We start from the raw sequence: 24,631 nt of genomic DNA, 5'->3' as shown, positions 1-24,631 counted from the left end.
GAGGCTCCGAGGGGTTTGGAAGCTGGCCAGACCGGCTTTCTGTTTCTCCCTGGAGGAGTGAACTGTGCCATCAAGAAAGAAAATTGTTGGAGAGAGCTGGGGTGGAGGGAGGTGAAGGTGCAAGGATTTGGGAGTCCCCATTTGCCTAGTGCTGGAAATCAAAGGCAGCCCCCTCTCACCGCGTGCACACGCATGCACACACACACACACATGCACACACACTCATGCCCATACTCCCACGCGCCTACGCGTACCCCCGGCTGGCCTACAGGCCCCCGACCCAGGCAGAAGGCATTGATGCTCCTGCTCCTTGGCTGCCCCTGGCCTGGCCTGGGAGGCACTTACCTGGATGCGGGCTTTTATTGCCCCGTCCAGCCTCTCCCAAGCGGCCTCAATGCGACTCCTCTGGGCTTGAATCTGGGGAGTGCATCTGGGTGCCATCCGTTCCAGGGAGTCTGCCAGCTCCCTCAGGGCCTGCACCTTGGCCTGCCCCAGGCTCTGAGCTTCCTTTCTGAAAGCATCAAACTTCTCTTCCAATATCTTTGGGGAGAGAGGGGCAAGGAGGTGACATCTAGCAGCTCGCAAAGGGTTGGCATTGTCTGAAGTCGTTCCCCTCCCACGCCCCTGCCCCACCTGGACTGGACAAGGCAGGAGCAGATGTCCCTCGACTCTGGCGATCCGGGGATCTGCCCAGAGCCCCCCGCTTCTTCCCTTCGGCTCTCACCCTTGCCTCCCTCTCGCCCAAACGCATGCCTCCTTTGCCCTGGCTCGGCCTCCATCTAGTTGGCCCCAGGCTTGCTCAGGAGAGACTCACCGTGACAGCCTCCAGGTCCTGCCCATGGTCCTGCGACTCAGCCGTGGCAGCCTTGCTGGTCAGCCAGGCCTCGAGAAGTAGGGCCTCCCGTTCCAGCTGGTGGAGCTGTAGCTGTTCCCACAAGCCTTGCCGCCTGCCATCCGCCCTCAGCAGCAGCCCTAAGTGGACCTCCCTCACAGCCTGCATCCGGGCCAGTGCCCTGCCGCTGTGGCACAAAAGAACCCGGCTGAAGTCTTTCCTCTCTAGGCCAGAGCAGCCTCACGTGCCTGCCTCTGAAGGGAGAGCCCTCCCTGCGCCTCCCTACGTGGGCCGGGCTCCCCCGCACCTTTCCGGGTTCTGCCTGCTCTCCAGGAGGGCTGCCGTCTGCTGCAGGCTCTCAATGCGCAGGCCAAACGCCTCTAGGTCTCTCCGGGTGGCCTCCAGCCACCGCAGAAAGGCACGCATGGCCTCGGCACTCTGGCCAACATCCTTGAGGTCCAGGACACAGCCCCGTTCTTCCAGCCAGGCTTCTGCCTCCTGGAGCTGGGGGTGCAGGAAGAGCAGTCTTCCCTGGGTCATGGCCTCTGGGTCTCCCAGCTTGGGGCATGCACAGCCTTGAGGTCTTGAGCTGTGATTCACACCCTGGCTGCACGTGGGAATCCCCCAGAGCTTCCCTGCTCCCCGTGCCTGGCCCTCAACCCCGAAGATTCAGATCTGATCTGGAATGGAACCTGAGTATCCGCATTTTGTAAAGCCTGCAGGTGGTTCTGATGGAAGGCAATGACTGAGAACCACCGGTTTAGAAGAGACAACAAAACAAAATCACACCCAATCCAGGGCCCTGGGCAACCTGCAGAAGGACGAGCTCTGGGGGTGGGGGTGGGGCGCAGAAGAGCACTTAGCTGAGGGAAGAGGGGATGCACAGAGAGCCCAGAATACACTCTGGGTTTCCTCAGGCCCAGCGGCGCCTGCCTCAGCCCCTCACCTCCATCAGGAACTGCTGGGCCTCCTGAGCCTGCTGCAGCTGCAGCCGCCTCCGCTTGGCCTCTGCCCTCAGGCCGCCCACGGCACTCTCCAGCTGCTGCACTCGGGCGGCAGCCTCTGTGGCAAAGGGCCCGGCCTGTGCCAGCTGGTGTCCCTCGGCCACCACGGCCTTGGTCAGAGCCTCGTGGCTACTCATCTCATTCTCCAGGTTCTGGGGAGTGGGAGGAAGACCCTCCTCAGGGGACCCAGAGTCGTGCTGGAAGCCTTACAGGATCCCGCAGTTCTGCCCCCAAAGCCTTCTCTTTCCTGGCCCACAAAGAACCTAGGGTGCCCCCAAAGCCCCCCAGAGTGGAGAGCTCCCAGCACCACTGGCTGGCTGGGACTGGTGCCCGATCTGAGGTTCAGGGTGAGCGGACCCACACCTGGTGCTTCTCCTGCAGCTGTCGCACAGCGCTCAGGCTCTGTCCACAGTCCTGGGTGGTGGCCAGGGGCAGCTTCTTCTGCACCCACGCCATCTCGTCATCGGCATCCCTGAAGAACTGCAGGAGGCGGCTCCGGGTATCCAGGGCAGCTCTGCGCTCCCGCAGGGGTTCCCTCAGGCACTCAAACCTGCAACGGTGGAGGGTGGGGATGGGACAGTCAGGGGTGGGGGCCAGAAGGTGACCCAGTGCTCACCCACTCAGGGCTCCTCATCGTGGGGGCAGGGGGTGGCTCGGAGGAGACAAGCTGGAGGGCAGGGAGGGAGGGGGGCGAGCAGGAGGCACGTGGGTCGATCTACCTCCGAAGCAGCTGCAGGGCCTGGTCTTTCACATCTTGGGCGAGGCAGAGGCCTTCCCCTGTAAGGACCTGGGCCTGGTCCCACAGCCACTGTGCCTGCCTGGCCTGCCCTTCCACGGTGGCCTCCAGCTCTCCCTGTGCTCCCAGGAGCTTTTCTAGCCCAGGCTGGTCCTGGTCCCTGACAGGGGCTCTCAGCTCAACCTCCACAGGCTCCAGCCAGCTCTCTAGTTCCTCCACTCTCCGCAGGAGATGCAGGGCCTAGGGCAGAATGTGAGGTGGGCACAAGGGGAAGAGGCCTACCATCACCCCACCCCACCCGCCGCGCCTCTGGCCTGTCCCCTGGCACACAGAGCCCACCTCACAAACCACCTGCAGCATGGCTGCCTTCCTCTGGCTGTTGGCCTGCAGCTCGTCCCAGAGCTCCCCCAGCTCCCGCAGACGCTCCCTGATGGTCTCTGAGGCTGGGTGGCCCTCCTGCAGCAGCCTCTGTCCCTCCTACAGCCACACAGGGAACACCGCTAGGACTTAGGATGGCTGGTGCCCATGAACCTGAGCGGGCTCCACCCCCCAGCCTGTGGGCTCACTGTGTGACCTGGGAGAATTCTTGAACCTCTCTGAGCTCATTTTTCTTATCCATAGAATGGAGAGAACAACAGTTATTTTGTTTAAACGAGATCAAACATCAAACATTTTTAGCAGGACACCTCATGCTAGAGGGAGCCAGCCTGGGGTCAGGTCCTGCCCTCTGTAGGTGGGAGAGGGTAAATTTCAAAGATGCTACACTTTGGCTCCTTTACCCACAGGCCTGCTCACTGCGGCCTTTCTCTGTCCCCTCATGTCCATCCAAGATGGCTTTAAAAACTATCCCGTCAATATGTGATTGAAAAGGCACTATTTTTGGAGAAGGTGCCCCAGAAAAGCTACTGTTTGTCTCTCCCCTTGGGTGCTGGGCATGGTGCCTGTGCAGAAAGGACTAGATAAGTGTCGGTCATCCGTGACTCTGGATCAGAGCCCTTGCCAGGGCTCTGCCGGGTCTCCCCATGCTCTCTGGCCTGCAGGTCATCCGTGATTCCAGATCAGAGCCCTTGCCAGGGCTCTGCTGGGTCTCCCCACACTCTCTGGCCTGCAGGACTGTCCCCTCACCTTTTGCAGCCTTTGTCGTTGGTGGACACTTGCGTCTAGCTCAGCCTGGAGACTCCGTTGCCTCCACAGCTGGGCCTGCAGCAGAGCAGGGTCCCTCCAGCCCTCTTCCAGGGCCACCGAGTGCTTCTCCCTCAGCCACGTGGCCACCTGCACATACGCAGAGGACCAGGCCCCGCTGCCTCGGGCTCTCCCCCTTCCCCCAAACCTCTGGGCTGCCCCGAGGAAGGCTGGCCTCTCCTTCCCCACCACAACCACTACCACCCCCCAACCCAGGGGAACCTCGAAGGAGTCCTGCAGGAAAGTCTGCAGCTGCTGGAGCTCCTCCAGCTGGCGGCGACGGGTCCTGGCTCGCTCTACCAGTGCCTCTTTCCTGCCAGAAGGAGGGTCTCATGGGCCCTCAGGTCCCCTCACCAGACCTGGAGCTGCTCCAGGGGCGTGCACGTGCCTCCCCATGGCCACAGCCCTTCTTCTGGACCATTACGCCCGGAGGCCGGGGCTCCCTCTGACAGGAGAGAACTTCTACTCCCCCTCTTCACTAGTGCCTATCAGGGGCTGACTTGTGTCCCCCCACATTTTTAAGTTGAAGTCCTCATTCCCAGTACCTTACAGTGGGACTGAATTGGAGGACAGGGTTTTAAAGAAGTTAAAATGAGCTGCTCAGAGCGCCCCCAACCCACCATGTCAGGTGTCACGCACACGCAGGGATGACCATGTGAGGAGAGGGGAGGATGGCAGTCTGTAAGCCGAGGAGAGGGGCCTCAGGACAAACCCACCCTGTCAGCGTCTGGATTGAGGGCTTCCAGCCTCCAGCACTGTGAGAAAACATGTTTCTGGCATTGAAGCCACCAGTCTGTGGGATTTTGTCATGGCCACACTAGCCAACTAGTACAGCGTCCAAACCATTAGTTTGGATCATGCACTACCCTTAGGAAGGACTCTGAGCGGTTACCCACCCAAATATGTGTGTGTGTGTGTCTGCTGACTTATATATGTGTGTACCTCTCTGTACCAGTGTATCAAATACATTGCTGTACGCACAAAAAGAGAGATTAGACCCGTGATCTAAAAAATAAATAGGAACAAAACCCTAACACTGCCCACATCCCTGTCGTCTCCACACCAGCGTTGAGTGGAAACTTCTCTCCCCCTGCTGGGGCTACCAAAGGGTGTGGGGGTGGAGGTGCAGCGAGGCTTGGTGGAATGGGAACTGCCGCCTCCCCAGAGGATGCCAGAAGCCCAAAGGGGAGGGGTCACGGTGGTACTGTCCCAGGGGAAAGTCAGACCACCAGAAACCATCTAAGGTGATCAGGGGTCACGAGGGGAGGGGGCTGACAGAGACCAGCAAACTAGAGTTTGTCATCCATCCATCAAAGTCCTCCTGGTATCCAGGTGGGGGTCCCACGAGCAAGGAGCAGGAGCGAAGGGCCCAGCCCTCCCCCTGTCAGAGGGCCCGCACGAGGGCTGACAAGCACTGTGGACCCCAGTGGGCTCTCTGGAAAAGGCAGAGACCCCTGCCAGTCTGAGAGCCGGCTTTTGGCCATATCCGCCTGGCTCTAAAAGTCTGAGAAGCTGGATGACTTAGCTGAACTGGACGGGATTTTAGGAGGAAAAAAGGAAGAGCCCGGTGTCTCATGAGCTGTGCTGGGTTCATCTAAATGGGCATGAGAAATGTGCCGACCTGCCCGGGTGGCAGGCGCCATGCTAAGACATCAAGGGTACCTTCTCGATCCTCCCAACTACCTGAAGAGGCAGGCACTGTTACCCCATCCTCGTAGACCCGAGACTCTATGAGGCAAGTGCCCCAAATCCCACCACAAGGGGGCAGCACAGGAACTCAGGACACTCTGGCTCATGGACACTTAACTACTGGGCTCTGGCCCGGCCCTTCCACTGGGTTGCCTCTCCTTCAGTTTCCTGGGACACGTTTCTTGGTACAACTCCCTTTCATCTCCCCTGGGGGGCCACATGCTGGGCCGGCAGGAGTGCTTGGCATCGACCTCAGCCCCCGGAAAACGCTGGGGAGTTTGCCGCACCCCCCACCCACAGCCCAGAACCAGATGTACCTCAGGAGCATGGCCTGGCACCGACCCAGGGCACCCTGGGCCTCGGGGTACCCAGCCTGGTGCAGCCTGCGGGCCATGGCCTCCAGCGCGCTCATCTTTTCAGCCTGAGCCTCCAGGCCCCGCTCCAGCACCTCGTGCTTCCTCAGGAGGGTCTCCGCAGCTGCCCAAGAGTCCTGGCAGGAGCAGGGAAGCCACTACCATCCGTGGGGCTGCCCCTCCCATCCCAAGCTCTCTGCCGGCCATGCCACCCACACTCACCCACATGATGAGCTCTGTGCCCAAACCCATCCCTCTGAGGTCTCAGGGCCCCATTTGGCTTTAGGACAGTGATTCTTAGCCAGGGAAGGTACTGGGGATGGGGCCAGGGTCAGAATTTTCCGGGCACATGGAGCTTTTTCACCCAACAGGAACACCTTCTCCTCTGCACTCTGGTAAGGCTGTGTCAGCAAGGAACCAGCTGGCCCCTGATTTTTCCGAGATCCCCCCTGAGTCAGGCTCGCCAGCCACAGGGGTTGGGATGGTGGCTGGAAGAGCAAACCTCAGGGGAGGGATATGAGGAGGGCAGAGGTGAGAAGTCGTGGGAAGGAGGCAAGAACAGGTCAAAGGATGCACGCTCACCCTCTCAGCTCCCGGGATATTCCCTGTGGGGCTGAGCACCAGGTGCAGGAGAACCACAAACATGGAGGGGTGAAGGCTTCAGGCCTGCAGATGGTAGAGGATGGGGAGCCCTCCCCCGCCCCCGGGGCCTGGGGAGCTCAGGCAGCACTTGCTACTGCTTTGGTAAAACCTGGGTTGGCACCCACCCCGAGACCCTTGCTAGTGGGGCAGGCCTCCTGGCTGCAGAGCCAACTTTCCATCTGCTCCACAGAACTCAGAACCAGCTGTCAAGAAAGGAAAAGGCAAAAGGAAGTGAGCAGAGGCTCCCCTCGGTGCAGGTGGAGTGAGCCTGTGGGTGCCCTGAGGAGAAACCAGGGACCAAGACCTTGGCTCGAAAGAACATGTGCACAGCCGGCAAGACTTGCTGTGGGCCAGCTGGGCGCTGGGCACCAGGCAAAGCCGCAGAACAGTGGCCTTGGGGTTTGGCTTTGACCAGGGGCCGGTGGGGTTAAGGGAGGATAGGATGGAGGCTGCCTACCTGAAGATCCAGGGCCCGCTGCAGCTGGAGCTGGTGGTCCTGCCAGGCCGTTTCCAGGCTGTTCAGCTCCTGGTCTAAGCCAGCCAGGGCCTGGCGGAGGTCGGGGGGAGCTGGGTGCCCTGCTGCGAGCAGTCGCTGCCCAGTGCTTCGGGCCAGGCCGATGCGATTTGTCTTCAAGTCCAGCTCGGCCTGTCATAAGATGGGCCTCAGACCCCCGAGGCCAGGGCTCCCTCCATGCAAGGGAGGAGGCATGAGGTAGAACACAGCGGAGTGGGTAGGAGGAAGAGGACAGAGGCCTGGGCAGGTGAGGGAGGAAGGGCTCAGAGAAAGTTGGGACAGGGCAGAGGCAAAATGAGGTCCCAGGGTCTGGCCCTCACCTTGAGCTCCTGGTGCTCCTCCAGCCTGCGCCGGGCCTCCTCAGGGCTGCTCGGGGTGCTTCGGGCCTCCATCTCCACCCGCAGCCCCTGGGCCCAGACCGACAAGTGCCGCAGATCGGCCTGCAGACTCTGAGCTTCGTATAAGGCCTCCAGGGACTCCCTCCTGCCCGCAGGGTTCATCAGCTAGCCCTGGAGCCTCCGAGCCCCTCCTTCCCTCACATCCACACCAATGCTCTCCGAATCCCCTTGGCCAGACAAGGGCCCAGGGCTGGGGATTAATAGGGGGACAATACTAATGGTTATTTGAAGGGTGGAAAAATGTTCTCAGGGGAGACCAGGGTTAAGGGGAAGGAGAGAGACAGAGAGGCTCCCAGGACTCAGTCTGTGAGGAAAAAGGCCCAGGAGTCCTTACTGCTTCTGGGCCCCCCTCCAGAGCTGCCACCAACTGTCCGTCACCTCCCGCTGCTTGCTGCTGAGGCGGTGGGCTGTCCCAGGACTTCTCTGGCAGACGCGGCCCACCGCCTGCTCTAGGGACTGTGGGGAAAGCTGGGCTCAGGAGCTGGGGCAGGGAGGTAGGTGGTAGTCAGGGGAGCCCCAGCTGAGGGAGGCCCCTGGCCTCTGGGGGGCGTACTGCTCAATGGAGTATGCTGGCTCCCCTGGTCTGGAAGGCCTCCCACCTTCTGTGGCCTGCCCAGCATCCCAAAGACGAGGCCACCTCCACACCCAGCTGTGTACCTCCACCTGGGCCTGGAGGAGGCCTATTTCCTGCTCCAACTCCTTGTGTTTCCGGATCAGCCTCTGCAAGCTCTCTTGATCTTTCCCATAGCCCAGGGCCTGGACCAGGGCGGCCTGGGAAGGAATGTAGCCTTACTGGTTTTGCCTTTTCTGCAGCTCCCCGCTCACTGCCGAGGGGTCACCAGCCATGGGGTTTCTGTGTGAGAACCAAGTACCCCACCTGATTCCCTTCCCCGTGCCCTCTGCTGACCAAGGCCCCTTCCTTCTGTGAAGAACAATTCCCAGGAGAGACCAGGGGATGGAGTTTCTTCTGACCCAGTCATCTCTGTGTGCTGCCTCCACATACCATGTCTCAATGGTCTCTCATTCCTTTGGGGGGAACTGAGCGTGGACAGAGAGCCAGGCCTGGCTGGCTGGGGGCAGGGAACAGAGGAGTAAGAAGAGTGAGGCAAGAGCCCCTTCACGCTCAGAACAGGGCACCATCTGTGTCGCATGGGACTTCTTGGGTTGGGGGGGGGCAGACAACTTCTTCACATGCCCCCCACCCCCCTGCCAGCATTTAGCCCACGTTTCTCAGTGGTTGCTGACATGCTCCGGGGCCAAGAACCTGTGCGCTCTGGCCATGCTTAGGGACCAGAGACAGAAGAGTATGTGGGGGAGCTGTGCTCTGGCCTCTTGACCCACAGTGTTTCTAGAAGCCAGGTGGGCCAGCCTCCAAGCCTGTAATGGGGGCTTCTCGGGCCCAGAGTCAATAGCGAGAGAGCCCCTGGCAGACCCCTCTCCGTAGCCCTGAAGGACCCCTAGCAGCATCTACCTCCACTACCCAAGCTGAAGAGAAGGGGGGGCAAGACGCAAGGGAAACTCTGGGTGAGCGCCTCGCTCCCCAGCTGCCACAGCCTTTTGCTACTTACCTTCTCCCCAATCTGCTCAGTGATGCCATCCAGCTCTCGGGACAATGTATGTATCTCCAGGGCCCCCTCAAGCTGCTGCTGGTACCAGAGTAGGTTGCCACGGAAACTCTTCCATCTGGGAAGGAAGGTGTAAGGCTGAGTCAGAGATGGCCCTCCAGCCCCCTCCCCTTGACCCACCTCATTCCCGTCAGGGACTGGCCTGCTGTTCAGCTGCTGTCGCCGCTTGTGGATGGTCTTGACTTGCTCAGGGTCCAGGTTCTCGAGCTTCAGGGACAAGTCACTGATGCTCCTGATGTGGATGCCATCCATGGTGTCCTGTGGGGGTGAAGGGTGAGGGCACCCGGACAGTCACAGCCTGTGGAGGGTCTGCCTCAGCCCAAGAGAGGATGAGGAGCGGCGTGTTAAATTGCTCAGGAAAGCAAGTGATAAGAAAGCACGGAGAAGAGTTGAGAATAAGAATGGACAAGCAGAGCAAAGCAAGTGGTGGAATGAAATGGTGAGCTGGGATCTCCTGGTGCAGGAGCATCCGCACCCCTATGCGTCCTGGGCGGGGGCTGTTAGTGAGAGGGGCTTACGGGTCCACTGGGTGGGGTCCCCAGCCGCAGGAGGGAGTGCAGGGATCCTGCCCCCAGTAACAACAGCTCGTATTCAGAGAGCTGGTTAAAATTCCCCAAGTGCTTCTGAGGAAGGGTCTCGGCCGAGCTGGGCAGGGGAGGGGCTCGCTCTCCTTCTGCATACACCAGAGCAGAGCCAGAGGCTACCATGGCTAGTGTGTGCCAGGCCCAGGATCTGAGCCTTGCTCTGAGTCTCTCTGGTGCTCCCTCTACCACAGCACCCGGCAGGGAGGTTGTGAATTCCACCAGCACCAAAGGGGAGCTCCGGGTGAGAACCTTGGCCTTCTAGAAATCGTACGTGCTGACACTGGATGGAGGAGGGGAGCGTGTTTGGTCTCTAACACCTGACTGTGACTACATTTGTCCCATTGCTTTCATCTAGAGCACATGAGAGAGATTTTGGGGGTGCGTGTGGGGGTGTGGTGAGAAGAAGCTGAGAAGCTGAATGAAGGTTCTGGGCAGCTGGAGTTTACGGTTGGATTGTCCACTCCGTCCAGGCACATGTGTATCTTTTTTTTTTTAATTTTGAAATAATTATAGATGCACAGGAAATTGCAAAATTGCAACAACAACAATAACAATAAAAATAGTATAGAGAAGCCGCACAGTCCCTTCCCCCAGCTTCCCCTGAGGGTAAAACCTTATATGACTGGGGCACAGAATGGACATACTAACCGCGGACTCGACCACGGGTTTGATTCAGAGTATGTCAGTTTCTGCACATGTGCACCTGTGTGTGTGTGGTGGGGAGGACAGTTCCCGGCAGTTTCAGCACAAGTACCAATTCGTGCGGCCACCACCACTCGTCCTGGCTCTCTTACCTAAGAGGCCAGCGTTATCCCCATTTTAAAGATGGAGGAGCTATGGCCTGGCTCGATGAGGGGGCTGCCCAAACACATGCAAGAAGTGAGCCCGGGGCAGTGGCTGGAGCCCTCCCCCGACCCATGCTGTCTCACTATTCTGAGTAGTTCTGTCTCCCATGGGGACAGGTTGACTGCGTCTCCCCCACAGGACCCCGTACCTCGGCCCAGACTCCTGGGAGCTCCCGGAGACGCTTGCGGAGCTGCAGACAGTGCTCAAGGTCCTGGCCCAGCTCGCCCAGGTTCACCATCGCCTCCTGCAGAGGCCGAGGGGTGAGGGTCTGGGACGGCACTTCTGAGCCCCAGCACCAGGGCAGCCAGCTCCCAGAGCAGTGTTGGGGCAACTGTCTGCTGGGGCTCCCGCCTGTCAGGGAGCTGGGGAGTAGCAGGCCTAGTCCTTGTCTCCATCTCTCAGACCCACAGCCTCACCCCCAGCTCTGTCCCTGCCCGGCTGGGTCTCACCATCTCCTGGATCCAGGCATCTGTAAGGTCAGCTCTCTGCAGGAACTCCAGAAACTTCCACCTGTCCTCCAGGTCCTGGCCCCGGAGAGCCACTGCCTGCCTCAGCTTCCGCCAGTGTTCCTGCAGCTCCTGCAGCCTCTGAGAGACCTCTCCTGCCCGAGGGGGGCTCTGTGCCAGGAGAGACTCGCCATCCTGGGAGACAGAACACCCGGAGATCTTGCCCGCCTGTCACCCCTCCCCCTGCCTGAAACCCTCCTCCTTGGCCACCCAAGAGCCCACACTTTGAAGTAGGACTGGGGCCGAGGGCCTGTTACCTTCATGACAGAGGTTATGACCTCCTCGTGGGCCTGGATCTCAGCCTCGAAGGCCTGGTGTTTTCGCAGAAGCCTCAGTTTATCTTTCAGGTCCCCAGGAGGGATTGGCTCTCTCAGCTGCTGGACTCGCTCCTCAATCCAGTCCTGGGCCTGGTGGGGGTTGGGGACATGAATCCCATTATGCTGGTGCTGCTTCAGACCCCAGGGATGTCCCACGCACTCACTCTCAGCTGTGCCCAGGGAGTGGACTGCTTCCCCCCAGGGCTGGGTGAAGCCGAGCTGGATAGAGGCCATCCAGTGCTTCTAGCCCAGGAGGACATGCTCCAGGCCCGGCCCTGCCCCCAGCCACAGGGTAGGGCTGGGCAGGGCCTCTGGAGGGGAGGTTGGCCTGTTCCCAGGATACTTGGCTCCCTCACTCTGCCTCCCTTGTTCTCTCTGATCTAGCCCTCACGGGCTCAGGAAGTAGCAGGATCTCTGTTCACAGTGTCTTTGAATCAAATGTTCTGGGTCCCAGCAAGGCCCCTGGGAAATCCACTGAACCTTCCAGACTTCAGTGTCCTCATCACAGGGGTGTGGTGAGGCCTGAAGGAACGTGGGAAGGTGAAGGTCATTGGTACCCTGTAAAATGTGACCCAAGCAGAAGGCACGGGGTTGGGGGTGGCCCTCCGACCTGGGTCACAGCCCTGGTGAAGCCAGTCATCAGGAGACAGGTGTGCAAGGCTTGTCCCCGGCTCTCTGCCAGGTCCTTCACTTGAGCCCGATGCTCTAACACTGTGTGGAGCCGATCCTGCACGATGGGGCCCCTAAGTGTCTTGGCTTGCTCACACAGGGCTGCCTCCTGGTGGGGGAAGGGTCAGGGTCACAGTCTCCTATTCTCCCACGATGGGAGGCTGGCCCACAGGAAAGCCCTTCCTTCAGCCCAGCATGGCCCTTCCCTCAGCTGGTCCTCCCAGCAAGTCAGAACCAAACCCACAGCTCCCATGTGACGATGTCATGGGGAGCCAAGTGGCTCTGGTGTCCCTGAAGCGTGGCCCTCCTCTTGAGCCACATACCCACTTCTGCTCAGTCAAACCCAGCCAGGCACCCCTAGACCCACAGGCTGTCCCTGTACCCCGATGTTACCTGTGGGTGCACACCAAGCACACCATGTCCCCCATTCAGAACTCTCCAAAGTCCCCAGACTCCGCCCTCTTCCCTCTCCCATCCCCCGATTTTTGACCATGCCCAGTTCTCTCTGAGCCTCTTACCTTCTCATCTTGGGCAGTCAGAACATTCTGGAAAGTCTTGTGTTTGCGGATCAACTGCTCTACCTCTTCCACTGAGCTCCCCAGTGCACCGGTTTTCAGGGAGATCTGGATCAGCCAATGGAGAAGTCAAATAAACCATCAGAAACAGCTGGGCCCCCGGAACCCCATTTGCAGCCATGTGCACTGAGGCTGTGCCCAGTCTTTGGGCCTCCCATCAAGGAAAAAAGCTGAGTCCCAGGAGGCAAGGAAGCAAGTAGGGGGTAGAGGAGAAAGGGAGAAGGGAGCGCAGGGGGACGTGTGTGGTGGGGCAGGGGGAGGACCTGCCTCCTGGACCGTGAGGATCTGGTCCAGGTGACCACACTTTCTGAGGAAGAGTTGCTCCCGCTGCATGGCCTGCAGCTTCTCTTCCTTCTGCTCCCAGGCCTGGAACACCTGCTCCCGTTCATCCCGCAGGGCTCGCAGCCCTTCCTGGACCTGGGGACAGACACATGGGAAGCCTGGGGAGAGCCGCCTGGACAAGCTGGCAGCTGATCTTGAGGGAAGCCCCTGACGAGAGGCCAGCGTGGCACGGCGGGGCAGGGTGTGAGGTGATGGGGCTCAGATGAGGTCAGGGCAGGTTGGTGGGGCACTGGATAAAGGGGCCCACCTCCTTGATGGGTGTCCCTACTACAGCCTGAAGCGCCTGCCGGCCCAGCTTTGAGGCCCTCTGGTGTAGCTCCTCCCGGGCCTCCAGCTCTGCCCGGAGCTGCTGGTGGCTGCTGAGTAGTGTGGGAAGGCTACGGCTGGGCTCCTGGGAGCCCTCTTGTCCCTGCAGCTCCCTCCACACAGAGGCCGCCCAGGAGGTGTAGTCCTGCACCTGCAGCCCCAGGAGACCCAGGGAGAGAGCTGGGTGAGGGCTGGGCTGGGCCGGGCTGGGCGGCAGAGAGCCGGGCTCTGAGGCCCAACTCCAGCCCGCCCGTGTCCACTTGCATAGCAGAGTAACCGTTCCAGGACAGAGCTTCCGCTGAGGCTCAGGGGCATTTTGTCACCAGGTTCCTCTGCTGTCATCCAACCTAATCTTTCCGGGTTCATGAGGTGTGCCTGTTTGCCAGCCTCCTCGTCCCCCTCAGCGAGGCTCCTCACCCTTTGCTTCTGGTGCTCCTCCTGCTTAGAAGCTCCTTCTCCTCCCCCTTCCGTCTCTCCCCAGCTCACCTGCTCTGCAGGGTCCAGGGCCTCATTTGCCTCACAAAGGCTTCCCTGACACTGTGACACCTCACTGCTCACCTTGTCCTCAGGAGATTTCTGCTTTAACACTTGCACACTGTCTTCAGATTGGTGTACACAGCATGAGCGCTGAAGGGGCCTTGGATTCTTGTCCAAACACCTCATTGCCGAGGTGAAGAATGGTCAACAGCACAGTGTGTATGAGGGAGGACTCACAGAGGCCTTGCTCAAGCTCGCGCTGCTGGACAGTAGCAGAGGCAGATCCCCAGATCAATTCTTCTTGCAGGGTCAGAGTTTGGGCCTCCTGATTTGCCAGGCACTGGCTCTGGGGACTTCCGAGACAGCCTGTGGCCAAGGCCCCCTGTCCCAATCTGATTTCTGGAGTATGAGGCTTGTCCCCTCATCTAGAGAGGCTCCCTGAGGACAACCAAGTCCATCTTACCTAGCTTCTTCATCACCCTTCTCTCTCCATCCATGGACCCCGGTAGACAGTGAGACACAGATGTTCACAGATGCTAGCTTATCCCGAGGTCACTGTCTAGAACATGTGACTCTCCAGTTATGGGCTGCTTTTCCTCCCCAGGCCCGGCTGGGACCCCTGTCTCCTGACTGCTCTGTTACTCACCTGGGCTGGTGTTGACTCAAACCTTAGGAGTCCCTGCTGTGTCCCACGCACTCAGTGCCCTGACAGACAGACAGACCTGCGACAGACCTCCAGACCCGTGTTCCTCTAACTCGACAGACCTCCAGTACCCGTGTTCTTCTAACTCGTGTCCACACTGGGTTTCCCTCCAGAGCTGGAGGGTCTCAATAGCACACACACGTGCATGGCAACATACACATACACACATACACACACACACACACACATGCAGGCACACGCACGTACACGCATGCAACCCAAGAGGACAGAGCCCTCACCGCTCTATGGAAACGGGCCAGGAGGCATGCCTGCTCCAGCCGCGTCCTGTGCTGCTCCACGTGTAGCTTCAGGGCTTCCCAGGCCTGCCCCAGAGCCTCCTGCCTCTGCCACACGGCCTGGGCCTGGGGTCCCGGCCCCAGCTTCTGAACTGCACTTGCAGCCTCTAGCAGTTCCTGCAGCTGGGGACAGGGAGAGGAGATGGGGGGGTGGTGGGGGGAAGGGTCACATCCTCCTGGAGGCCAAAGGGCCTGCCCATCCCACAGAACCCTCCTCTAGCCAGGCCCTGCCATGCCCAGTAGGCCCAGTGCGAGGCCCTGGGAGAGCATGGGAAACCCAGAGGAAGAGATAGACAGGCTCAAGGGGGCCTGTAGAGGCACGGGGGGGGGGGGGGGGGGGGCACGGGGCGAGAGAGGCAGCCAGACTGGCTCACCTGCTGCCCAGCGCCCCTGAGTTCATGCTCCAGCTCTTCGTGTCTCCTCAGCTGAGCCTCCAGCCCACGCAGGTCTGGGGCCACCTCACTGAGGAGGTTTGTGGCTTTCTCCTGAAGAGAGGAGATGGCCAAGGCTGTCAGGAATAGAGGGTGGGACACCGAACCGGGGGTGTGTCCCCTTCTAAAAAGAATCCCCTTCCTCCCCTTGGGCTCGTACCTGGACCTGCGTGAGGGCTTCCAACAGATCTCTGTGTACTCTGAGGGTGACCTCGGCATCTTGCAGCTGGTAGCCTCGGGCCTGGGTCAGCTCCCACAGCTCCGACCAGGCAGCCCTGTCCCCAGGTGTGTGGAAGACCAACAGGGTGTCAGCCATTGGCCCAGCACCTCATTCCACACTTGGCTAGTCCTGTCAGCCCTTGTCCTTTCCGGGCTGCATCCAGGACTGGCCCAGAGCTCCCCTTTGGAACCCCATTTCCTGCCTCAGGGCCTGCCTGGAGCCTTTCCAGCTTTACCACGAATTCAGTCCTTCACCGCTGTCATGCTCAGCCCTTGATTTCTTTTTCCTTTTTTTTTTTTTTACTATCAGACAAAACTATTTTTTAAATTATTTTTTTAATTTATTTATTTTTATTTTTTTATTTTTTATAAACATATATTTGTATCCCCAGGGGTACAGGTCTGTGAATCACCAGGTTTACACACTTCACAGCACTCACCATAGCACATACCCTCCCCAGTGTCCATAACCCCACCCCCCTCTCCGAATCCCCCTCGCCCCAGCAACCCTGTTTTTTTTGTGAGATTAAGAGTCACTTATGGTTTGTCTCCCTCCCAATCCCATCTTGTTTCATTTATTCTTCTCCTACCCCCTTAGCCCCCCATGTTGCATCTCCACTTCCTCATATCAGTCAGCCCTTGATTTCTAAGCTTTGTGCTCCTTCTTCCCTCTTGTGTATTCCAGTCTCAAATGTCAATCAGCTTATAAACATTCAAGGGCAGGAGCTGCATCTTCTCTCCATTCCTCAGTGTCCTCCGCCAACTCTCACTGAGCTTCTAAGGCTTCCACCAGGCCAGGCTCCATGCCAGGGGTTATGGACAAGTCAGGCCTGGCCTCAGAGCCCGCAGGCTGGGATTGGGAGTGGGGGGACCCATGCCAACCAGGTGGCAGCTAGGCCGTCTTTGCATAGCTCCTTCCCCAAGTCCTGGGAGCCAGAGGTTTGGAAAATTGTCCCTGGGGGTCTGGGCAGGCATCCCTGACCTGCACACCCAGACTTGCCTCCCTTCACAGTCTGCAGTCACCAGGAGCTGGCTCAGCCTCCCTGGGGCCAGCGCCTTCTCCAGAATCCTTGCAGGCAGACAGAGCCAGTGTGGCCCTCAGAGCGGCCTGCCCTCTCTGAACACCCCAGGAGCTGCCTGCACAGCTCGCTCCCCCAAGCCAGCACCCCCAGCCTAGCCCACTGGGCACTCACTGCAGGTGCTGCTGCGTCTGCCGGGCATCAGGGGCGGCCCTGTGCCCGAGCTCCTGCAGGCTCTCTGCCAGCTGCTGGCAGGCCGCCACCCGCTGGGCACCCAGCTCCACTCGCCGCTGAAACCTTGTGAACTCAGTGCAGAGGTGCTGAGGACAAGAGGGCAGTGGGTGACAGAGTGACCCCCCAGGAAGGCAGCAAGCAGCCTGGGAAGCTGGGGCCTCCTGATTGGGCAACGAGGGGTGGGACAGCACCCACGCCTACTCCTCCTCAGAAGGCCTGTCCTCGGCCAGCACTCACAACTCCCACAGCCCCCTCCTCCACAGCCCTTCGGGCCGGCCCACTGCCCCCGGCCTTCTCCCTGAGGGTGTCCTCCCAGCCCTTTCTGCTCACCAGGATGTGCTCATGGTCTTCTCCGAGGCTCTCCCCCAGCCTGGCCACCTGCTTCTGGCTAGCCAGCCAGGTCCGCAGCTCCTCAGCCTCCCCCATGAACTCATGCAGCTTCAGAGTCCCCTCCAGCTCTCGGCCCCTGTGGGGACAGCCCGTAGTTCCCACAGGTTGGCTGCCCACTCCCCTGGGGAGAGAGGGCCCAGCGGAAGGGGGGAACCTGAAGGAGCTTATTCTGTGCAAGCCTGTGGTTCTGGATTCAGGGAGAAGTAAAGCCAAGGAGGGCAGTGGAGGGCAGCGGGCTCATATGCAGGGAAGCAATGGGAGCTGGGAGCAGAGAGCTGGGGGCTGAGCTCTTGCCCAGCGGGCCTTGCTGTGGACTTGACGGAAGGAGGGGAGTAACCCCCAGCAAGGGCTCCTCTGACACATCTCTATGGGCTGGGGGGCCAGGGTTTCCTTCCAGCTCAGGGTCACGGCATGGGAACGGTCAACCATGGCTAGGCCCTGTCAGACCTAGAGCAGGTACAGCGCCCCTTACCGTGTGGCTGCCCGTTCCCGCAGTGCCCGCAGCTGCTCCCAGAGCCTCTCCCGTACCACACGCAGGTGCTCCGGGGCCCCGGGGCCAGCGAGGATTTGCGCCCTCTGGTCAAGCTTCTCCATGGAGCTCCAGCAGAGGGCCAGGTCCTGCTGCAGGGCCTGCCAGCACACACGGACCCAGGCCCGGCGCAGACTGAATGGCTCCTTCACCCACACACGCATCTTCCCCACCCTTCCCTTCAGCCACTGATCTTCAGACTCAACCGTCTGCCCATCTACACACCCACTGATCCACCCGTCCATTCATCCCCACCCCATCCGCCCAGCCATGCGTCCAACATCCACCCACCCAATGCTCGTGGAGTTCTTACTGTGTCCTCAGAGGACTCACTATTTAGTAAGAGAGGTTAGGTGCTGGGTAACTGGGGCCGGGGGAGGGAGGACGCAGGAGATACTGCACTAGACCCCGACAATACAGAAGACAGCGATGGCCGGGGTTAAGTGAGCTGCCCAGGACGTCTGGGACACCGAAGCCCCACAAGGGCACGGCCCCAGGCATGCCCCGCACGAATGGCTGAGAGTCCTCCATCCCAGGACGTGGAAACACTGACCATGAGGGCTCTATGGAAACCACGTCCAGACAAGAGGACGTGTCAGTGCCAGCTGGAACCAGTGCTGCTGTGGGGTCCAGGGCTGTGAGGTCCTGAGAGTCTGAGCCCAGGAGGAGGGTGCGCTGGGCCTGGTGGGGGAATGCTTGCCAGGGGAGGTAGGTTTCAAGAGGGCATTTGGTTAACTCAAAGGGTGACATTCAAAGTGTGGGAGGAAGAACCCCAAGGAAGACATGGGAGAAGGTGCTGGGGCAAGAGAGGAAGAAGGCAGAGAAATCCTGAGGCCACAGGGGTGTCAATGGGTCAGGAGACTAAAGAAGGGGTCAGAGTTCTTCAAAGGGCTGTCTCTGAAGGAGGGGAGACCTGGGGATGGGCAGGGGGCCCTGCCAGACTTGGGGGTTGGCAGGAAAGGAGTTGGCTGTGTCTTCAGGAAGAAACAGCAGGGCTCTGTGCCCCTGGGAAGGAGAATGTGCCCTTGGCGAGCATGATAGACCTCTCCTCGTAGCTCATCGTCTCCCCAGGGCAGGCTGTGTGCAGGCTGCCCGGGACATGGTACCTGGTTCTTCTTGATGAGCCTGGAGGTGGCTGCTTCATCTCCACCACAGTCCTCACTGCTCACCAGTGGTTGCTTTTCCTTTACCCAGTCCTCCAGCTCCAATGCAGCCAGAAAACACTGCCAGGAATGAGGCCACCTCACCCTGATGATGTCAGCTGGGACCCTCCACCAACCCTTGGGGACATCACACTAGGCTTTCCAGCAGCCCGTGCAAAGGATTCTGTGCCTGTTGGGGACTTGCCAGCTTCTGGGCCAGGGTTCTGCCAACTGACCTGCCCCTCTGAGAGGCCCAGCTCCTGCAGACCTCCCTCACAGTGTGACCCCGGGGGCTCTCCATGTCCCACCTGTTGGAGAGCCACAGCCTGCTGCAGGCACTGGGCCTGTGCCTCCCACATCCGCTCCAGCTCGGCCCAGCGACCCTCCAGCTTCTGGCATTGCTCCAGGACGCGCAGGGCTTCGGGGTGCCCCAAGGCCGCAAGGCTCTGTCCAGAACCCAGCACGTGCTGTACCTGTCCCTGGTGGGCTCTCATCTCTGCCCCGAGCTCCTGCCACAGAATGGGATGGGGACTGTTGCCTCTGGGCTTCCCTTAGGCACAGGGCGCCTGCAACAGAGCTGTGCATGCGGCTCCAGGGGCCACTGGGGCAAAACTGGGCAGAGAATAACTGGGGGCAGAGACTTGGAAATAGGGACACCCTGTTAGTGACAGAAGGCTTCTAAGATCTCAGAGTGGGAGGTCAGGGATCCTGGGAGGAACAGGGGTGACTACCTCGTGCTTGTGGCAAAGGCTCTGGGCACCATTTAAGCACTGGGCAGAGCCGACTCTGGCCATGCGCTCAGCCACCCAAGTGAGCTCCAGATTGCTCAGTTGGTAGAACTCATGCAGCTCCACTGAGGCCTGCAGCTGTAGGCGATGGGCGGCCAGAGGTCCCTGCAGAGACTTGAACCTGGGTGAAGGCAGAAGAGATGGTAGACAGTGGGAACAGTCGGTGGGTGGGGGGGCCCTCAGGGCTTCCCACAGCCCAGTGAGGGACCCATGAGGAATGAAGCAGAGGACAGGGGAGAGCCTCACCTGATGATGGTGAGGCAGCTGGAAAGGGCCCAGGGCCAAACACTTCACCTAGATAACCTGCTTGACTTCAGATTGTGGGGTACTGGGGATGCCTAGAATTGGGGTCTCTGGCCTTCCTATCCCGGAAATGACCCTCCTCATAAGGAAAGGAGATTTGGACAAGTAGGTCGTGTAGATGCCACTGCTGGCCTCACTGGGTAAACTGTCCTCACGTTCATGGGATGGGGGTAGCACAGAGTGGGGTGAAGATGGAACAAGCAGGTGGGTACCTCTGTAGGTACTTCTGGGTCTCCTCCATAATGGTCTGGGAAGTGAGCCCCTGGTGGGCCTGGGAGACGAGGGCAGCCATCTTGCTGGCCAGTGCCTGGCTCTCGCTTTCCAGTTGGCAGTGCCGTTTCTGTAACTCCCGGCTGGAACCCAGGTCTTGCCCTGTTTGTGCGCTTTGCAGGCTCCTCTCCAGCTGCTTCATCTTCTCCTTGGCATCCTGGGGAGAGTGCAGGGTCCTGCATTAGGCTCTGTAGCATAGGTTTCCAAGTTCTTGGACTCCGAGACCATACTGCTTGCCGCTTACCAGATTCACCGAGGACCTACTCGGGACCCCAGAGTCTCACCGTCCACCTCCCACCCGCCCCACACCCCAGAGCCTCATGAACATTCCCATCCCCTCGTGCTTCTTCCTCTATAGGTATCCCAGCTATGCCAACTCCACCCTGGGCACACAGGAGATAATTCTAAACTGTCAGAGCCAGGCCCCACTTGCCAACAGCCAGAGGCCTCTCAAGATGGCAGGACTCCCCAGGGCCCCTCCAGAGTTAGCAGAATACCCCAGACTCCTCTCTGCCCCTGCCTGTCCTCCTTCCCCATCCTGGCCCAGCAGAGCCTCAGTCTCCCTCCTGTGCCCTGGTCCTCTCTTCAGCAGACCTGCAGCAGCCCCAGAAGCTGTCTAGTCTGCTGGAGCCGGTCCCCCTGCCTGGCCAGGTTGTTCTTCAACTCTTCCCACTTGCTACTCAGGCCCTGAAGGCTGGCCTGCACAGCTTCCCCGGCACAGTGCCCATCACTCAGCAGCCGTCTCCCCGCCTGGAGTAGACACAAAAATGGAGGGAATTGTGTCGAGTTGCTTTACCACGAGGGGCCACAGCAGGCGGGACCCAGATGGCGGGGGGGGGGGGGAAGGGTAGACTGCTACAGGTTGCGTTCTCCAGGCTGCAAGGGCTCAAGCATTTCCTGTAGCCCCCATCTGTAGGCAGCGGTGGGCGGGCTCTGGGCTGATGCCCACCGAGGTGAGCAGGGTGAGCCCGCAACAGACAGGAAGGCTTTGTTCAGGTGGAAGTGGCAGGTCCTGGAGGTGCCCTGAGAGCTGGGGGTGGGGTGGGGATGATGGGAAGACATGAAGGGAACGTTCTGGGCTGGTTTGGGCACCAAGACAGAGGGGTATCTAGCAGAGTGGAGGAGGAATCTGGGGAATCCTAATTCCGAGATGACTGAGAACGAGTCTTCCTTCGGTGAGTTTGTTCCATGAAAACAGGTAATTCAGCTGGGCTGGGGATTTGAAGAGGCATGAGCCCTGCACCCCCTGTCTAGCACCCCCACCTGCTGCAGGCCCTCCACGTGCCCAGAGGAGGCCAGCAGCTCACGCTTGGCGGCTTCATGCCATGCGGCTTGCTGCAGGATGTCGCTGTGCTCTCGGGAAGGCTCCTCCACTGCCCTCAGCCCCTTCTCCTCTATCCACAGCACCAGCCCCGCCACATCCTGCTGCCATTCCTGCCCAAGAACCAGGAGAAAATGGGTCTCATGAGCCAGGGGGAAGGGCTGATGCATGGACCTCTAGAGAGAGGGGTCTCACGGACCCCCCTGGGAAAGAGCAGGACACAGTGTGCAAGGTGGGGCCTGGGTTACCGCTCACAAGTGGGGACAGGAAAGTGGAGATGGGGAGGGAAATGTTCCCTTCACAGGAGGAGGTCCGGGGAGGGACAGCCTGGGGCCCCCCAATGGTGTCCTGTGCCCAGAAAACAGGAGCCCTTGGTCAGTCCCCACCACTCGGGCCACCTCAGATCACATATGGCCATTTCTCTCTCCTAATAGGCTTATGCCACAGGAGGCCTGTGGACCGGCACAGCTCTGAGTCCCCATGGGGGCTGAACAAGTCTCTGACAGAGCCGAGGTCTGCGGTGGGTGCCCATGGCCCAAGCGTGAGCCCAGAGTGTGGCCCAAAATGATGGGCAAGGGGAGTCGCCAGGTGAGGGAGGCCAAGAGAGTTTATCAGGACTTTGTTCAGTTCTGCCTCAACAGTGTGGCCTCAGCCTGTAAAAATCAGAGCCGTAACACATGTCCCACAAGAGGGGCTATGGGGGTTGGTGGCAGAACAGAACATGTGGGAAGGTGCTTTGCAAATCATAAAGGGCTCTGCATTGTGCACGAGTGTTCACGCAGCAGGGGCCTCCTAGGCCCTCCTCCCGGGAGGCCTCGTCCACCTGGGCTGGCCACCTCACCTGCAGCTGGAGGGAAGCCAGCAGCCGCCTCCTCTTCTGCTCGCTCCTCTCCTGGACCCTGATCCACTGTGCCTGGACACTCTGCAGTTGTTCCCGGACCCTGGAGGCCAGGTGGAGTAGGGGAGGGCTCAGGGGTAGGGGACTCAGCTCAGGGCATGCACCGCTGCCACCTCGATGCCCACACCCTCTCCCAGCCTCAGGGCAGCAGGCCATATAGGGTGTGCTCTGTGCCCATGGGCCTTGGCTCACTTGTGTGCAGCAGGGTGTTGGCTCAGGGCCAGCTTCTCACCACGTGCCTGCAGAGCCTCTGCTCGATGACCAAGGATGCCCAGGAGCCGCCCGAAGTCCCGGTGCTGCTGCAGCAGGCTCTGGGCCTCCCCGACATCGTCCTGGGGGGCAGAGGCTGGGGGTCATGCTTGGGACGATGGGGTCAGCACCACCTTGCCTACTGCTGGCCCCAGGGCCACCAGCAACCCCCACCCCAGCCCCTGCCCATCTTCAAAGCTCCCCCCAGTGATGGGGAAGCGGCCTTGCAGCCCCGTATCCCTGGCCCCCTACCCCAAGCTTGTCCCGCTGCAGGAAGGCCTCGTGTCTGGCACAGGTGGCAGTGAAACCATCGACATCTCCGCCAAACCTCTGCAGCTCCAGCCCCTCCTGCAGCCGCTGACGTCTCTGCTCCCAGGCTGCCTGCAGGCCCGGGCCTTGCTGGCCCAGGAGCCTCAGAGCACGGGCCACCTCCTGGGAGTCAGGGGAGTCCAAGGCTGAAAGGGTCTGGCCCTGAGCCTCCAGCTGCTGCAGCCTGTCCAGAACGACAGGCGGAGTGTCAAACCCCATCTGCACTTCTCACTGCCCCTTCCTCCCCTCTCCCTTGGTCACTCACTTTGGAGCTCTGATAGGGGGCTAACTGGCAGGGGGGATCTGAGGCTAGTTAGCCCCAGTGGTGTACTCGTCCCCTAGGACAGCTGTGCCCTAGCTCACTAGTGAGGTGCAGACCATAATGGGCCAGGCACGCTGCTGAGGTCTCATGGTGGCCATGCTTCCTGCTGGCCACACACTTGCTCCAGGGACCCATCCCACTGGCCATGCCCAGGCAAGTAGAAGAATCCCTCAAACTGCACCCAGGCCACCATGTGGCCATGGACATGAGAAAGGGCCCCTCTCTCAGCCAGCTGAGCACATGGGCACACAGCTTGGGGACAGGTGACACCTTTGTGTGGATTAGGAAAAGCCTCTGCTTCCTCTGAGGTGAGGCAGCCTCAACCCATTAGTAGAGTCTGGAAACAGGATGGGATGGATTCAGTGCCCAACTCGACTACCTTCGGGCTCTCCTGTGCGGGCACAGCCTGTAAACTGTGCGTGGTGACCCTGCCTGCCTGACAGACCTGGGTTGTCATCCCTGTAGGACCGATCGTCTAGCCAGACTGGGGAGAAGCCATCTGACTCTGGGAGCCTGTGGGGTCTGTGTCATCCAGAAGGGAGTACTCAAAGCAATACATCAGGCTCACCTGGATGGGGTATGGCCAAGTCGCACTTGACAGAACCTTCCGGGAAGCTAAGATTCTGCCCTGTATCCCACCCCCCCCCCCCCCCAGAAGTACACAGGACGCCTGACCAGTTCTTGGTTACATCCCCCTCCCTTTTTTTTTTTTAAAAAGATTTTATTTATTTCTTTAACAGACAGAGATTACAAGTAAGCAGAGAAGCAGGCAGAGAGAGGGGGAAGCAGGCTCCCTGCTGAGCAGAGAGCCCGATGTGGGGCTCAATCCCAGGACCCTGGGATCATGACCTGAGGTAAAGGCAGAGGCTTTAACCCACTGAGCCATCCAGGCGCCCCTACATCCCCCTCCTTAAAACCTGCCCCAAGCACCTGCTGGATCCTAGCTTGGCCTACTCCCCTGGGTGACACCCTGTTTCCTGCCTCTCGCTTTCTGGTGGCCTGTCCCCTGAAAGCTGTCCTGTCTGCCCTCCCCTCCTGACCTCTCCTGTTGTAGCTGGATCTCCACCAGCAGGTCTGTGTGCTCCATCAGCAGCTGCTGGGCTGAGGCCACATCCACCACCTTCTCCTCCCTGCGCAGCTGAGCCCAGATGCCTTCTACCCAGAGCAGCAGCTGCTGGCTCTCCTGCAGGAAGCTCTGCCGCGCCCGCACTTCAGCCCAGGCCCTAGCCTGTCGGGCTACCTGCTGCTGTCCCCGTTCCAGCAGCTCCCACAGCGGCTCCACCTGTTCTTGCAGGAACCGGCTCTCTGGGGGGCCCAGCTCCTCAGCCCTGGGAGATGGAGTACACCGCCTCGTTAGGACCCTGCCCTGGAGGCCTGGTGTCCAGGCTCGGATTCCCCAGGGGAAGGGGTGGGGACACCTCATTCCCATCTCCCCCCTTGCCCCAGGGGCAGCAAGTCTGTGTGGCTCGCCCTTTCTCCATGGGCATTTCCTTGTACCCTTCCCCGACCTGTGTCCCCCCCGACCCCCCCGCCGTCCTTCAGACAATACATCCTGCCCATCCTCCACTTTCTGTCCCATTCCTCATTCCCACAACCCTGCTCAGTCCTCCC

General features: G+C 60.1%; 1 protein-coding gene across 1 annotated transcript in view; it reads right to left on the bottom strand.

Moving 5' to 3' along the window:
* SPTBN5 (spectrin beta, non-erythrocytic 5) overlaps positions 1 to 24,631 on the bottom strand; it is a 48,822-nt gene that overhangs the window by 4,894 nt on the left and 19,297 nt on the right. Inside the window, 40 exon segments of the mRNA XM_032857048.1 lie at positions 346 to 540; positions 815 to 1,019; positions 1,140 to 1,336; positions 1,779 to 1,988; positions 2,200 to 2,386; positions 2,556 to 2,812; positions 2,912 to 3,049; positions 3,698 to 3,844; positions 3,977 to 4,067; positions 5,761 to 5,933; positions 6,564 to 6,641; positions 6,896 to 7,084; positions 7,273 to 7,435; positions 7,685 to 7,806; positions 8,008 to 8,121; positions 8,919 to 9,033; positions 9,118 to 9,233; positions 10,554 to 10,649; positions 10,855 to 11,046; positions 11,169 to 11,318; positions 11,839 to 12,006; positions 12,416 to 12,520; positions 12,740 to 12,889; positions 13,062 to 13,271; positions 14,540 to 14,719; positions 14,971 to 15,081; positions 15,188 to 15,302; positions 16,440 to 16,585; positions 16,830 to 16,965; positions 17,362 to 17,519; positions 18,525 to 18,641; positions 18,869 to 19,069; positions 19,292 to 19,469; positions 19,864 to 20,078; positions 20,516 to 20,671; positions 21,185 to 21,355; positions 22,084 to 22,183; positions 22,333 to 22,472; positions 22,642 to 22,882; positions 24,061 to 24,348. Of these exon segments, the coding sequence (XP_032712939.1) occupies positions 346 to 540; positions 815 to 1,019; positions 1,140 to 1,336; positions 1,779 to 1,988; positions 2,200 to 2,386; positions 2,556 to 2,812; positions 2,912 to 3,049; positions 3,698 to 3,844; positions 3,977 to 4,067; positions 5,761 to 5,933; positions 6,564 to 6,641; positions 6,896 to 7,084; positions 7,273 to 7,435; positions 7,685 to 7,806; positions 8,008 to 8,121; positions 8,919 to 9,033; positions 9,118 to 9,233; positions 10,554 to 10,649; positions 10,855 to 11,046; positions 11,169 to 11,318; positions 11,839 to 12,006; positions 12,416 to 12,520; positions 12,740 to 12,889; positions 13,062 to 13,271; positions 14,540 to 14,719; positions 14,971 to 15,081; positions 15,188 to 15,302; positions 16,440 to 16,585; positions 16,830 to 16,965; positions 17,362 to 17,519; positions 18,525 to 18,641; positions 18,869 to 19,069; positions 19,292 to 19,469; positions 19,864 to 20,078; positions 20,516 to 20,671; positions 21,185 to 21,355; positions 22,084 to 22,183; positions 22,333 to 22,472; positions 22,642 to 22,882; positions 24,061 to 24,348 (6,421 nt within the window).

Source organism: Lontra canadensis, unplaced genomic scaffold (assembly GCF_010015895.1).
Source record: "Lontra canadensis isolate GAN:19392208 unplaced genomic scaffold, GSC_riverotter_1.0 scaffold12, whole genome shotgun sequence".
NCBI classification, from domain to species: Eukaryota; Metazoa; Chordata; class Mammalia; order Carnivora; family Mustelidae; genus Lontra; species Lontra canadensis.
This window is presented reverse-complemented; position numbering and strand designations above follow the sequence as displayed.